This window comes from Xiphophorus couchianus, chromosome 11 (genome assembly GCF_001444195.1).
Source record: "Xiphophorus couchianus chromosome 11, X_couchianus-1.0, whole genome shotgun sequence".
Taxonomy (NCBI): Eukaryota; Metazoa; Chordata; class Actinopteri; order Cyprinodontiformes; family Poeciliidae; genus Xiphophorus; species Xiphophorus couchianus.
The window spans coordinates 27,494,825-27,508,389 of record NC_040238.1 but is presented as its reverse complement, the minus strand read 5'-3'; the positions used below and the strand labels follow the sequence as shown (position 1 = coordinate 27,508,389).

The following is a 13,565-nucleotide window of genomic DNA, read 5'->3' as shown; positions in this document are numbered from 1 at the left end:
AATGCATACTAAAACGAATGGAAGTCAATGCAAAGTTTAACATGGGTAGAAATGCAAACTTGTGTGTGTGAGACAGAAAAATAGAGAGAGAGAGAGAAAGAGGGAGAGAGAGAGAAAAAGAGAGAGACCTGCAGGTTCATCCACATCAATTTCACATCAAGTTTGTCTCAGCAAGTTTGGAGGTTTATTTAATGTCATAGCAGCAATTTGTATTGTAAAGTAACAAAGACATACACACTTGTAAGACCATCAATAAAGTCAACAAAGTTTGCACAATATTTCTGTCTTCAGTCATGGTTTATGCTGCCTACCTAATTCTGGCTCTCTGTTTTAACATAGTGGTAAATATCCCCTGTGTGTTTCATAAAAGTGGTGGGAAGCAAACACTTCAAATGCACATGTTGGTGTGGCTTTAATATCTGCCACAAAACCAGGACAATCACAGCCACAGGAAAATGCTCCTAATTCTGTTAAAAAATATGTTTCGCAATGGCTGCCGGTCGTGTTTCCAGTGGATTAGAACGACCTCCTTGTGAAGCACGGTTAGAGCAGACTGCATGACATGGCACTTATGTAAAAACCCTAAACAATAGCTCACAAATAAAAGCAATGGATTCTTATCCTTGTCAAAAATTACAGCAGTGTAGAGATACACCACAATCCTCATGTCAGTGTGTTCAAACGGTGCTGCATCTCGCATATACTTTTGGTGTTCCATCTTTGAAAGGAAGACATTTATTTTAGAAGCCTTTTTTTTTTTTTTTTTTTTTACACAGGAGAGGTGCAAGATGGGTAGGATGGGACACAGGAAACAGCATAACAAGAGAATCTGAAAAAGATCTGAGCTGCTGCTGCCCGTTTCTGCACAGTGGCTGTGGAGCTCCTTTAATACTGCAATTCAAACCACATTTTTATATCGACGTTACAGAAAGTTTATTTGTACTCACATGTGTAAAAATAAATAAATTAAAAAAATAATAAATAAATCTCACATGACAAACGAGAAGTGGACCGATGCCTATTCGTCTCAGCATTCACAGTATACCATACCTTTTACCACCTGCAGCAGGCTGGGTAGGTTTGTAACACATACATTTGGCTCTTCTGTCACAGACACACTCAATCAGCTACATCAACCAGATCTTCTTAGGGACAAAAACTCCTGAATCTGACATGAATAAATATAGGCATAGAAAAATACAAGAAGCATACCGACAGGATGTCCTGCTGCTCCTCCCTGGTAAAAGTTTTTTTTTTTTTTTTGAATAGAACTAGATACTGTACTGGTGTATTTATATATACACTCTATGAGAATTAATAGTGAGTCCTAATTTGCATATTTTTCATTTAAATGTGATAAACATCAATACACGGTCCTCTTTGTGGCTTAAAATAAATGCTTAGGTTTTACCCACTTCAGTTATGAGCTCAGAGTTGTTTTATTTAGAGCACAGGGTTTACTGGTATACATACAAAGTTAGGTATATACAATTCATGACAGTTTTTCCAATGAACTTGCCTTTGGTGGAGAGGCTTCAATCGGTTTAAACTCTGAATGAAAGGACACGGGGCAAAGAGCACGACTTAAGGGCGTTACAATTTAGGGCACCACCGACTCTCGTCTGGTGGCGATTGAACATTTCACAGCTGATATCAGTACATTCTGTGGAAACTAAATTTGCACTAACAAATTACAGACAGCAGAGGGGCTGTTTGGGCTTTGGAGAGCTGCTGTTTCTGCGTTCCAAACAGCCCCCCCGTTTTTTGTTGTTGTTGTTGTTTTTTTTGTTGCTCAGTAGGCAAAAGACGAACCCTGCTTTTGAAACGTCCCTCTCGACTCCGCCCCCCTCTTAACCCGAGCTCACGTTAAATTATTGCAACTCCCTCATCACCTGTTCTGTGACAAGATCAGAAAAATAAAGGCAAGTTTAACAGGTGCAGTAACAGACCATTTCATGCAATGTTCCAAGTTTTGTCATGTATACAAAGGCATTGTGTCTCATAGGCTTAGTGTTACACACCTCGGGTTAATGGGTTGAAATTTTGTTGGAATCTCTTTTCTTGACACATAAAACATCGTGGACAAATAAGTTTAATAATTGTCGTAATATAAACCAAAATGAAACGGTAGAAATGTGTTTTCACTGACTCCACTGAAGTTAGGTGGTGACACCAGCATTCCAATATATTAACATGATCCAAAGCTAGCCATGTGATGGGAATAAATGTCATGTCTACTGTACAGATGTGTCAAGTGGTAAGGTGCACAACTGCCTGGAGAAAGTTTAAGAGACAAATTGTAGCTTTCATCTATTTTTTTTTAAATTACTTTTTGTTTCATCCCCTCTTTGTTTCTCTGGCAAAGAGGAAAAAATAAAAACAAAGTATATTGCTTAAAAAAAAAGATTTTTTTTCTCCTCCATATTGACGTGAAACATTTCATTCGCCGCTTCTCGGATTTGTCTTGTTAGACAGAGCATTACATTTTCAGAGATACATACAGAAAGATGCTGTGAATTCATTAGATCAAACAATCAGCAATGGAAAGTGACAGTGACTAATTCCTGGGACCATTTGTTGGAGACTGTCTGTCTGTCTGTCTGGACTTGATCTCCGTTATCAACCAGCAGGTGGCACTATGCAAGCACGGATGTATTGCCCAGGTGAAGGGGAGGGGCTGAGAGATTAGTCTGGTCACAGTTACAGCAGTCAGTCCAGGAACCGTGGCCTCAGAGGGTTTTTAGCCTCTGTGACGGAGGGTCTGCAAACATGCTCTCCACCTATCCCTCCCTCCCACCCCCTGCTTCCTTTGCCTTTTGTTGGTGACATTTAACAATAACATTATAACACAAAAGGATTGATCATTTGCTCCTGCCAGATGTGCTGGAGCCCCCTGCCCCACCCTCCAGCTTGTCAGCAATTTCAGATGTGTCTAGCTTTTCAGAGCCCTCGCCTTTCTCGGACCTCTCCTCCCCCTCCACCAGCTCGGACCTCTCTGACCTGGCATCTGCGTCCCCCTCTGACTTCTCCTTCCTCTCCGAGCGGTCGGGATCCATGGACGAGGTGCCAGGTTTGTCCCACTTGGCCAGGTCGTCATGCTCAGCAATACTTATGGTGATACTTGAGGTCCATGCCTTCAGATCCTCCTGCAGAAGACAATTGAAAATATTTCTGAGGTCTGGAAAGGAAAGGGAGGCTATTACGCAAGACTGATGGGTTCCTATAAACCTGGAAGGTTTACTGAGGGTTCTTTCAAAAATGTTCTGTATCCAACTATTTTGTAACTGGGAACAACTGGCAGGTGGTTGAGGCTTGGGTCAAGAAACTGAGGAAACAGTAAACATGACAAACTACAAACCTAAACTCTTTATCCATTTATCCAGATTTACATCCGGATAAAGGCTACTCCAAACCACACCATAAAATGTAATTCTCTTCAACGCCTCATTTGTTTTGAAATCCCTGAGGAAAGTTATAGATTTGATGGGAACAGCGGCGACGTTGTTGGGAGTTTGCTTCTTGCTCCACCTGTCTCTGTCATTGTGTCCTTGGGCAAGACTTGCTTTGGGGTCCTCTGGACTTGATAAAAATGTTTTACAAGTACAGGTCATTTATCATTTGTCATGTGCAGATGTTCTAAGAGACATCTGCACATATGACGTAGTGCAGTGCCTAGCATAAGAACTTTTCCTCCTACAGCTTGAGACCATTCTGCATTGACCATTTTGTTAACAGGAAAAACTCCTACAATGAGGTAGCTTGATCACTGCCTTCCTACACGATTCTGCTCAAGTGGGATTTTGCCCATTAAGCCTGATTTCTCAAGTTGAATTTCATCCAGGCCAATCAGCAAACAGAAGGAGGAGCTGTGAATGATGATGTCAATTCTTTTGCATCGTTTCAGAATTGTAGTCTGCATATGGTTGTATTCAGCACCATAGAGAGAGAATTTCCATTAAGCTTCATAGCGCAGTTTCCTTCACGATCATGCTGATATGTCATGGCCATAGGTTAGTGATTGAGTAAAATCAGATCCAATCAAGTCAAACTTCAATAGTTTCCAATTGTTACTCAGTAGACCCTCTGGACAAAGCAAACTGTAGAACCATGAGCTGGCTTTCACCAGCCTATCAAAGAGATGCTCAGCCATTGAAGAGAAGCTCAGGAATTGAAAACCACCATCCTCCGCTTTCAAGTCCAAACAAGTCTATCCTCCTTCCAAAAGGTTGAATCCAGAAGTTGAGCTTTTTGTGTAGTTGAGGCCAACTACTTGCCATCACCCAGCCTCCTACACCATCTTATACTTTTGTTGTCCACTAAGGTGGCATTCCATGTATTTACAGCCAGTTTACATTGACAAGAATCGGTATGCCCAAGACACTTTCTGTATCTGCCACCCAGGTTGAATTACATGAGACGACAATTTCTTTGGCACCAATGGCGAGGCAATGTGAAGGTAGAAGTTTAATTGGCTGAAACATAATGAGCTTGAGAAGCCAGACAGGTGACCTGCCATCTTAGAATCACCTTTTGATCTAATTTCTTCCCAGAAGGTAGTTTGTCATGGTAAATCATAGGGATACCCCACAAAAATTAAAACATTTGTGTGGTATGTTTTTCTCTCTTCAGTAAGAGAGAAAAACATTCATCCAGGCCAATCATGGGGGTTCAATAAGAGAAAAACATAAATTATTTGTAATAAAGTCAATCATCACCCACTCTCCAGATAGATTTGATTACATCCAGTGTTTCTTATTTTACATCAAACATCTAGGTCAGCGTATATCTAAAACATATCTAAAATATATAATATGAATGTATTAAGGTTCTTACCTCATCTTTAGCATGGAATACAAAGTTGGTTCCATCATTTACTCTTTGATAAGAAAAGACAAAAAGAGTTTGTGTCAGTTTCATATATGTTTCACTATAGATTTTTAAAGCTGCGTTTCAGATTAATGATAATATTGTGCTTTATATAAAGTTTGAAATGTTAAATTTCAGTTTTATAGAGACAATAATTTCTGATACTATGAAAGAGGTCTTACTGAAGTATGAAGACATTTTTCTTCTTCTTGTAGCCCATTGAAGGATCAAATTTACAGTCACTCATGTCAACAGAAGGCTCCCCGTTGTATGTTGCAGTCAGATTCTTAGTATCCTTGTAGAAAGTCAACTTTCCCTCCTTCAGCACACAGTATACGTTCACCCATGATTTGCTGCAAAAATCATGAACAATGCCTTCAATTATTTTTAAAGGTTCAAACTCAATGTGTGTTTGGAGAACATGAGCTAGCTGGAAAAAAAAGACCGTTCTCAAATTACCAGGCTTTGTTTCTGTAAAATAGATGAATCGTACGTGAATGTGAAGCAAAGAGTTTTCCCACCTGTACAATGTGGTTCACAGTGAAAGATCAGTGATAGACAGAGACTTAAGTTATCTCCAGTTTGAGACAGTAATGAGTGGGAGTCCAGAGAACTACTAAAACTGCTGTAATCTTGTAATTACAGTGCAGCCCCTCATATATGTGGTTCAGTATTCGCAGATTTTTCTGTGGAACCTGTCTCTACATTACTTGCAAAAAATTCTCCTAGTCATTTATTTTTATTTGTTTTTTTGTAAAATTTATTCTAAAATATTAAAATGAAAATGCAGTTTGGGAAGTTAAAATACCAAGGCATAATTTCTACATGACACAATAGTGTCTGGTGTTTGCAAAGCAGCCAATCCAGGAGCAGCATTTATTTTCCTTGGCACTGATTGGTTGTGCCCCCAAGGGAGGCTATAAGGAAGACCAAGGAGGTTAGCTTCTGCAGGAGTGCTCAGACACTTTCTACTGTGACAAATAGATTATTATTACTAATAGATAGTATTTTTACAAATAATGCCTAGTAAGGTACAGTTGGTGTTTGAACAATTAAAATAGGCAGCTATACGTGTTTTCTGAGGGGGTCTCAACTATTTACTAACTTTAGCTATTCATGGTTGGCTGTGTTCCCTAACCCCCATGAATACTGGGGGTTCACTGTAATTAAGAGGAGGCAAGCGTGCTTAGAAGAAGTGTGCTGTTGATTAGCAGAAGCAAAGCAGCATTACTTTGACTTGTTCAAATGTCCAAAGACTAACGGAATATGATGGGGTTTTGTTTTGTTTGTTTTGTCAAATGAAAATTGATGATCTAGTAGTTCAGATGGTTGTACCTGTTAGGGCTCCTCTGCTGAGCTTCAAGGTCAGTGCTGGTGGCCTTTTTACGGTAGAGGAAGCCTTCATTTTGGGCAGTGTGTGATGGAGGCTGAGGTGTGGTTGGGGCACCAGTTGCCGGGGCCGAACGAGAACGACGAGTTGTCTCAGGCTCTTTTGGACGGGGCCGCCTCCTTGGCTTGGGACGGTCTCGGGCTCGGGGGCGTCCGTCAAAACGAGTCACAGGTGCTGAGAGGCTGCTAGGAGGACGATAAGGCTCACCACGTGCCTGAGAGAGCCAATAAAAAGAAAAATACATACACCAAATTATGAGAAGCAATGACCCAACAAGTTGTTTAAAAACGTTTGCATGCCAACATACATGTGCCGCCTCTCTTTCCTGGACTTGTTCCACAATTTCTGCCATCGTAGATCTCTTCTCCCTGTAGGAACACAATTATTGTAGACTCTCTATTTTTTTGGATTCAGTCAAACAGTACTGGAATTTACGGCCTGCAGTCGCACAAGTTTGCGTACCCTGAGTGTTTGTCAGAGCCGTCCTTCACAGAGCCCTCCATGTCGCTGGAGTCCTGTCTCTGTATCCGCTGCTTGTTGCTCCCCTCTTGTTCACTGGACGACTGCCGCTCTACGCGCCTCCTGTAGCGTTCCTGCCGCACTATCAGCGGCAGCTCATTCAGCCTGGCCTGGATTTCCTGTTCACTAGAGGTCTGTCTTCCCAGCTTGTACTCCCTTTCCCGCCTCAGATGATCCATCTGTGGATCCGAGCGACTGCCACGGGGATCCCTCTGGAGACGGCCATGGAGAAGCTCCAGTCCTGATTCTGGTCCCACCATGTCTGCCATTGGGATGTCTCCGAACTGTTCTCGCTGCAGTCTGCTGGCCTCTAAGAGAGGATTTATAGCTTTGTGGATGTGGTTGATCCTGGGCTGCATAAAGTCAGCTTTCAGGTGCTGCCATGCGTATGCCATTTTAGGGTCCATGATGCCTCCACTCTGGGCCAGGAAACCAGAGCTTCCCAGACTTCCGCTGCTGTAATGATTTTGTGCCAAAAAACCCGAGCTTCCCATTCCACCACTGCCCTGGTAATTCTGCGGTAGGTATCCTGAACTCCCCAAATTAGGCTGTTGTGCCAAATAACCAGTACTACCCAGATTAGGCTGTTGTGCCAAATATCCAGAACTCCCCAGATTAGGCTGTTGTGCCAAATATCCAGAACTCCCTAGATTAGGCTGCTGTGCCAAATACCCAGAACTACCCAAATTCGACTGTTGGGCCAAATACCCAGAGCTCCCCAGATTAGGCTGCTGTGCCAAATATCCGGAGCTTCCAATATTAGATTGCTGTCCAAGATATCCTGAACTTCCCAAATTCTGTGGTTGGGCCAAATATCCAGAACTGCCCATATTTTGTTGAGGCAAAAAGCTAGGGCTTACCATACCGCCACTGCTTGGCTGCTGAGCTATGTTTCCTGAACTGCCTAACTTACCAGCACCTAGATGATTTTGCAAACTACCCAAACACCCTGTGGTCACTCCAAAGTATCCAGAACTCTCTGCACTACCAGGAGTTTGGTGGTTTATTCCATGGTAAGTACAGCTCTCTGCCCCTCCACTCTGGGATGCTGATAAGCCAGAGTCACTTCCAGCTCCAGCCACCTGTTGGTTCATCCCAAGGTATGAGTTGTGTCCTACTTTTCCAACGCACTGTTGCTCCAGTCCATGGTAGCCTGAACCGTTAATAACTGGATTATAGCTGGCGAGTGTTGTAGACAATCTCTGGGTTGCAGAGCTGGTACCCAGGTCAAAATTGGTCTGGAAGGGTTTGGGTTCTATTTGAGCCTGTATTGTCTGCCTCAAGTAAGAAGAGGTAGCACTGGTTGAAGGGACACCAGGAGTCAGACATGATAACGGGAACATTCTTCGACTGGAGAGTGGCGTTGTCTTTTTTTCCTCCTCTTTTTTCTTCTCGGCCTATAGAAACAAACGTATATGTTGTGATGCTCCAATCAAGTGTCTGTATGACAACCGTAACGTACAGGTGCGTCTCATTAAAGTAGAAAATCATTTAAAATCTGATTTAATTCAGTAATTCAAATCAAAAGGCTGAACTGATATGTTGTAAACGTTCACTGCTATTTCTGAATGATTAGTGCTAAAAACTAATGAAAACCCAAAATTTTGCCCATCAGGAAATTGAAACTTTACAACAATGCCAAGAATTTTCAAAGCAAAAATATGTTTGTCCATCCCTCTAAAACCCCTTTATCCTCCTTCCTGACCTTTTATTGTTTTCTGTGTTTATTGGTTGTCTTCAAACTTGGATAGTCATTCCTTTAATTGAATTAAGTCAGCAAGGCAATACGAGGAATATTGTGCTATTCTGACAAGCAAAATATTGTGTACCCGGTGTATACTAGCTGAGGTGATGCTGGCGACGGAGGCAGGAGTTCGCCCTGCCACCGGTGGGTTGCCACTTTTGTTGTGTCCTTGGACAAGACACTTCACCTACGTTGCCTGCTGGTGGTGGTCAGAAGGGCAAATGGCGCAGAATAGCAGCCTCATTTCTGATGTCATAGCAACATGTCCAGTGTTTTGCCCATAGCTGTAGTTTTCGATATGATTGTCTTGGTCTCTGGCCATACTCCCCATTTCCTGTCCATTCACTATATAATAAACAACATGAGCCTGGCCAGGTGAAAACCAGCCCCTTTTTTGTACAGAGGGTCTGAACTCTCGGCTATTGAGAAACAATTGTTTCCCGGAGGCATTGACACTTTTAAAGGTGTCAATTTTACACAGTCGCTATGTAATGTCCATGACCTATACAATGTGTCAGTTCAACAATATAAAGCTTACTGGAAATTGCCTGTGATGTAAACTACCCTCCACTGTAGAGACAAACAAGATGGCTGTTAATGTTAATTCGATATCTGGTAGCAAAGATGCAGCAGACTCGTTCACTTTGTCCACTGCCATTGCTAAAACTACAAGCAGCCCACACTTCTAAAGCAGCGCAGAAAATTGAGGTCATCCTTCACAACGTCTCCTTCTGTTCACTGATTGGCCCGGTAGAAATTCTACCGGGGGAATCCAAGTGAAGGGGAGAAAACCCAGACTCTCAGTGAAGAGAGATTTTAATCGAGCGGAATAGCAAAGGGAGGCAATGTCCAGGCTAGCTAACTGTGTGTGGGCAAATGGTTTAAATAAAAAAACGATTTGCCTGCACACTGTTAAGAAAACTAAACACACCATACTGTTTCCTAGTCTGTCAGCTAAGGACGCACAAAAGTTAAATATATAAACAATAATTAAGCATGTTTTAAGAGCTATAGAGTGAGCAGATCCTGTATGATGAGGTTGTATTAACCAAATTTTGGGTTTTCATCCCCTTTTAAGCTGTAAATTTACAGAAATGAATTTTTAAATAAATATTTCTGTATGCAATGGATTTTCACTTTTAAATTAAACCACTGAAACAAACTGTTTTGTGATTTCATTGTTCACTGAGATGCACCTGTTTGTGTTTTTAGCTTGTTGTTCTAAACACAAATCAATGTAGCATGGAAGGCCGACCGAGTGAGGGTTTATGAAATGCGTTCATCACACGATGCGTTCAATGATGCAACTGCTGGCATGTGCAAATGTCTGCTAAGCAAACACAGCATCCTGTGGTCATTTTTTTTTCTTTTTTAGCAGCGTTACAGCAGACACGATTAAACTTTCATCTACAGTAAAGCTTACTGCGGAAAGCTGGCGGAGGGAGCTGAAGCGTTCTTTCCAGGTTACAGCGGCCTTGCGGAAGGCCTCGTGGCGAAGTATGAGCTGCTCAACCTCATCTGTTTGGGCCTGGGCCTCTTCTCCCTCTTGCTGCTTGGAGCTCATCAGTGGCTCCTTGGCTTTCAGCCAGGCTTCTGCCTTTACCGTCTCCTGGGCAAACTGGAAGTGTTCTTGCTCTGGAAGTGGCCGCACACAAACAGCACACTTACCTTACATAATCATGTTATGTTTTATAATTAATGCCCACTCAACTGTAAAGCTGGTATTTACATGTTTGAGTGTGTGTGCGCATTGCGATTCCAATATGGATTGTAGCTCAAATAATAGTCCTAAAGCTAAAGTAATGTTTGAACATTTGATTTATACATACTAGTGCCTCCTTGTTTGTGGTCTCAGTCCATTTTCTATTGCAGCTATGCGTCTGTGTACTTACTGCGTAGTAACCTTTCCTGGTGTTTGTCCCATTTTTCAACCATATCCTTCTGCTTTGTGAGTAGACTGTCCAACTTCTCTTGTATCTGTTGCGACATGTTTAGGTAGTTTAGACAGAGTCATGACTTTTTGCAATGCAGTTTTATGTGTGCCAGTAAAGGTGCGTGGTTTGCCTTCCCAACCTCCTCTGATGCTGGGTTGCCTGCAGCTATCAAAATTTTGCCGAGGTCTGCACACTGTTGGATGGTCTTGCTGCGGCCGTCTACTTTGGCTTTTAGATCCTGGTGATGTTTCATCATCACTTCCAGACCTGTCAAATCCCTGTAAACAAACAGGTCAAATTATTCAGAAAAGACTGACTGAATACTGGAAGTTAATAATAATAATAATAATAATAGAAGCTGCGGAAGGTAAAGGATTAAATATGTGCTAAATGGCTCATGATGAAACCTAGCGACCAGCGATTTCTATTATTTTGCAATTCCAACTAGTTAAATAGGGGTTTTAAGATGCCTAAAAAATTAAACTTTCATAAAGAATTTATGATAGGTTCCTGTGAAACAACCTCTTGGCAAAAATACCAGGCAGCATTATCTTAGGCTTGATAGCTTCTTGTCCAAAACAACATTCAGAACCTCAGCACTGAGCTAGCAATTTTCTTTTGTTTAAAATGAACACTGCAGAAATTTTCTATCATTACTTACAATTCTTAAAGCAAATGAAATGCACCTGTGATCTTCAGTAAGCTTGTCCTTTTTTAAATTTACATTTTGGTCAGATATACAGTATCTTAACTATGTATATATTTTTCAAATTACAAATTAAAACCATTAAGAATATTAAAAACTTTAAGAAATGTTGTTTTTTTTAGATATATAAAAAATGGCAAGTAGCACATACATGAGCATGACTGACAGTGCTAAGATAATCCTACTTGCTCTGATTGGTTGCTTCTGACCGGGAGTATTCCTGCAGATGGCTGCAGAACCACAGGGAGGAGGCAGGGGAACTACTTTTTTTTTTTGGACAGATTATCTACCTCATTTTATGCTGTCAGGATATTGTGACACTTTTAATAAATAGGTAAAAAACATATTTTAATAAAAGTAATCTACTGCATTGTTAAGGGGACAAAAACATAGGGCACAGTTGTTCTCTAACCTCATAATACTATTTTGACAAACGTATTGGGCCACCTGTCGAGACCTTTGGATTTGTCAGATCCAGTCACTTCCATGCCTGTAGGTTTATAAAATCTGATACATAGACATTATTATATTTTTGATTGCTATACGTTGTCCTTTAAGATGATTATATTTCTGTGTAAAATTTGCAGTGGAAACAGAACATCTACAACATTTCTGGTCAGAGTTCATGTCTTATAAAAAAAATTATTCCAGTGTAATAAACTTCTAAACCTATTTAAAAATAACTTTATTTTGCATCCTTTTTTACTTTCATATCTATTAGTCTAATCAGACGTTCTCAGTACATATTTCACACAGAAAAACCCTCAGCTCTGCACCACCTCCAACCTTCATTTCATGTGTAAATAATACTCAGATGGAGACCTTTGCATATTTCAAGATTTAAAATAAAGTGTGTTTGTATGGCAAATGTGAAATGCAGCTGGTTTGGGAAAGAGACTACAGCGGGAATTTCATAGCCTCGTGTTATGGCATGATAAAATGAACAGAGCACTAAACCAGGTCAAGGTTGCCTAATTTCACACAGAACGTAAAGGCGTTCGGGTCCAATGCGTCTGCACAAGAACCCAGAGTTATTTGGTGCAACTCGATGCTTATGCGCTTTCAACAACTTCAACACAAACTAGCAGCAGCGAAGACACAATGTCTCACCTTGGCTCATCCCATCTTATTTGGCCCATGATGCCTTCCATCCACATGAGGTTTTCACGCACCACCGAGAAGAACTGCACCTTGTCAGTTACGGAGGTCACCTGGATGCGACTGGCCTCGCAGGAGCTCAGCAGTTCCTTCCAAGCGTCCATTACTTCCTGCTCTTTCACCATGATGGCCTCTGCCTTTTCGCCAGCATAGATGGTCCTGAGCTGGGCAGCGTTCTCCTGGAGTTGCCTCACCTTTCGAAGATACGGAAGAGACGTGAAAAGTCGCGCTGCTGTCCAATCAAAAGATGCTTTTTAAAAATCCTGCAATAACTCATTTGCAGAGAGAAGTTTTATCACTTGCCTGTGCAACTAGCAGTTGAAGGGCATGCTCAAAGGAGTGCATGAGTCTCTGCAGGGTGGCTGGATTGGTGATGTTGGCCTGGCACGCCCTCACCTCTGGCAGCTGCTTCATCTTCCCTGTGATCTGAGCCAAGACCTACAGCACGGGAAAGCGCTGTCATCACGAGCGCTTTAAAAGTAGAGCCCTCGCACCACGCTCAGACCGTCTACCTGACGTGCAGGAGAAGGACGAGTCACAGTACATGTCATTTGTTTTGACTCTACCTCTTTGCAGTCGGTGAAGAACTTGTGCAGCTGTTGGGATGCGGCCAGCATCTGCCTGCGCGTCTCTATGAGCTCCAAGAGGTCGGCCCATGACTCGTTCAGGCCGTCCTTCCACTCGGCGATGGTGGCTGCATCCGAGTGGCCGCAGTCGATCATCTCATTCACCATTTTGTTCACCTGCTCCATGCGCTGCTCGCCGACGCTGTTGGTTTCGGAGGCAAACTTGGTGAACCTCTCCTGAAGCACCTGAAGCACACACACACACACACACACCTGTTGGATAGATAGGTGAGTGCACACGCACACACACACACACACCCACATCCCATACGGACCAAAAACATCTTGGTACATAATAAAATGCAAAAAGCTAAATGTAATCGTTAAGCTGCACAAAATGCTGGCCGTCACTGTTACACCTGATATAGATGTTGGTGAGAGACGTTGAACTCTTGGAGACTGATTGGGACAAAATGTTGATGGAAAAGAATGAAATGAGTGAGAAAATTGTGGGTTAATAACTCATATCATATAACGCCACATTCCTAAAATAAAATGTCGTTCTTTTTCGCCAAAAGTGATTTTTTTGCCTAAATTCTGGCAAAAATAAGGTGGTATTTTTTACTCTTTTTTTTTTGGGGCAAAATCTCTTTTCATAAAAAATTATTTAGGTCCGTATTTT

At 41.8% G+C, this 13,565-nt stretch overlaps 1 protein-coding gene across 3 annotated transcripts in view; it reads right to left on the bottom strand.

Annotated features, from left to right (window-relative positions):
• Positions 1 to 161: 161 nt before the first annotated feature.
• sptbn4a (spectrin, beta, non-erythrocytic 4a) overlaps positions 162 to 13,565 on the bottom strand; it is a 34,043-nt gene continuing 20,639 nt past the window's right edge. For all 3 annotated transcript variants that reach the window (XM_028032062.1, XM_028032063.1, XM_028032064.1), the window contains 12 exons: positions 12,884 to 13,129; positions 12,621 to 12,755; positions 12,270 to 12,511; positions 10,593 to 10,731; positions 10,412 to 10,496; positions 9,943 to 10,154; positions 6,719 to 8,172; positions 6,564 to 6,624; positions 6,202 to 6,470; positions 5,049 to 5,219; positions 4,834 to 4,876; positions 162 to 3,146 (listed from right to left, as the gene is read on the bottom strand). In XM_028032062.1, coding sequence (XP_027887863.1) covers positions 2,862 to 3,146; positions 4,834 to 4,876; positions 5,049 to 5,219; positions 6,202 to 6,470; positions 6,564 to 6,624; positions 6,719 to 8,172; positions 9,943 to 10,154; positions 10,412 to 10,496; positions 10,593 to 10,731; positions 12,270 to 12,511; positions 12,621 to 12,755; positions 12,884 to 13,129 — 3,342 coding nt within the window. In that variant the 3' untranslated portion in view covers positions 162 to 2,861. The remainder of the gene's footprint in view (positions 3,147 to 4,833; positions 4,877 to 5,048; positions 5,220 to 6,201; positions 6,471 to 6,563; positions 6,625 to 6,718; positions 8,173 to 9,942; positions 10,155 to 10,411; positions 10,497 to 10,592; positions 10,732 to 12,269; positions 12,512 to 12,620; positions 12,756 to 12,883; positions 13,130 to 13,565) is intronic.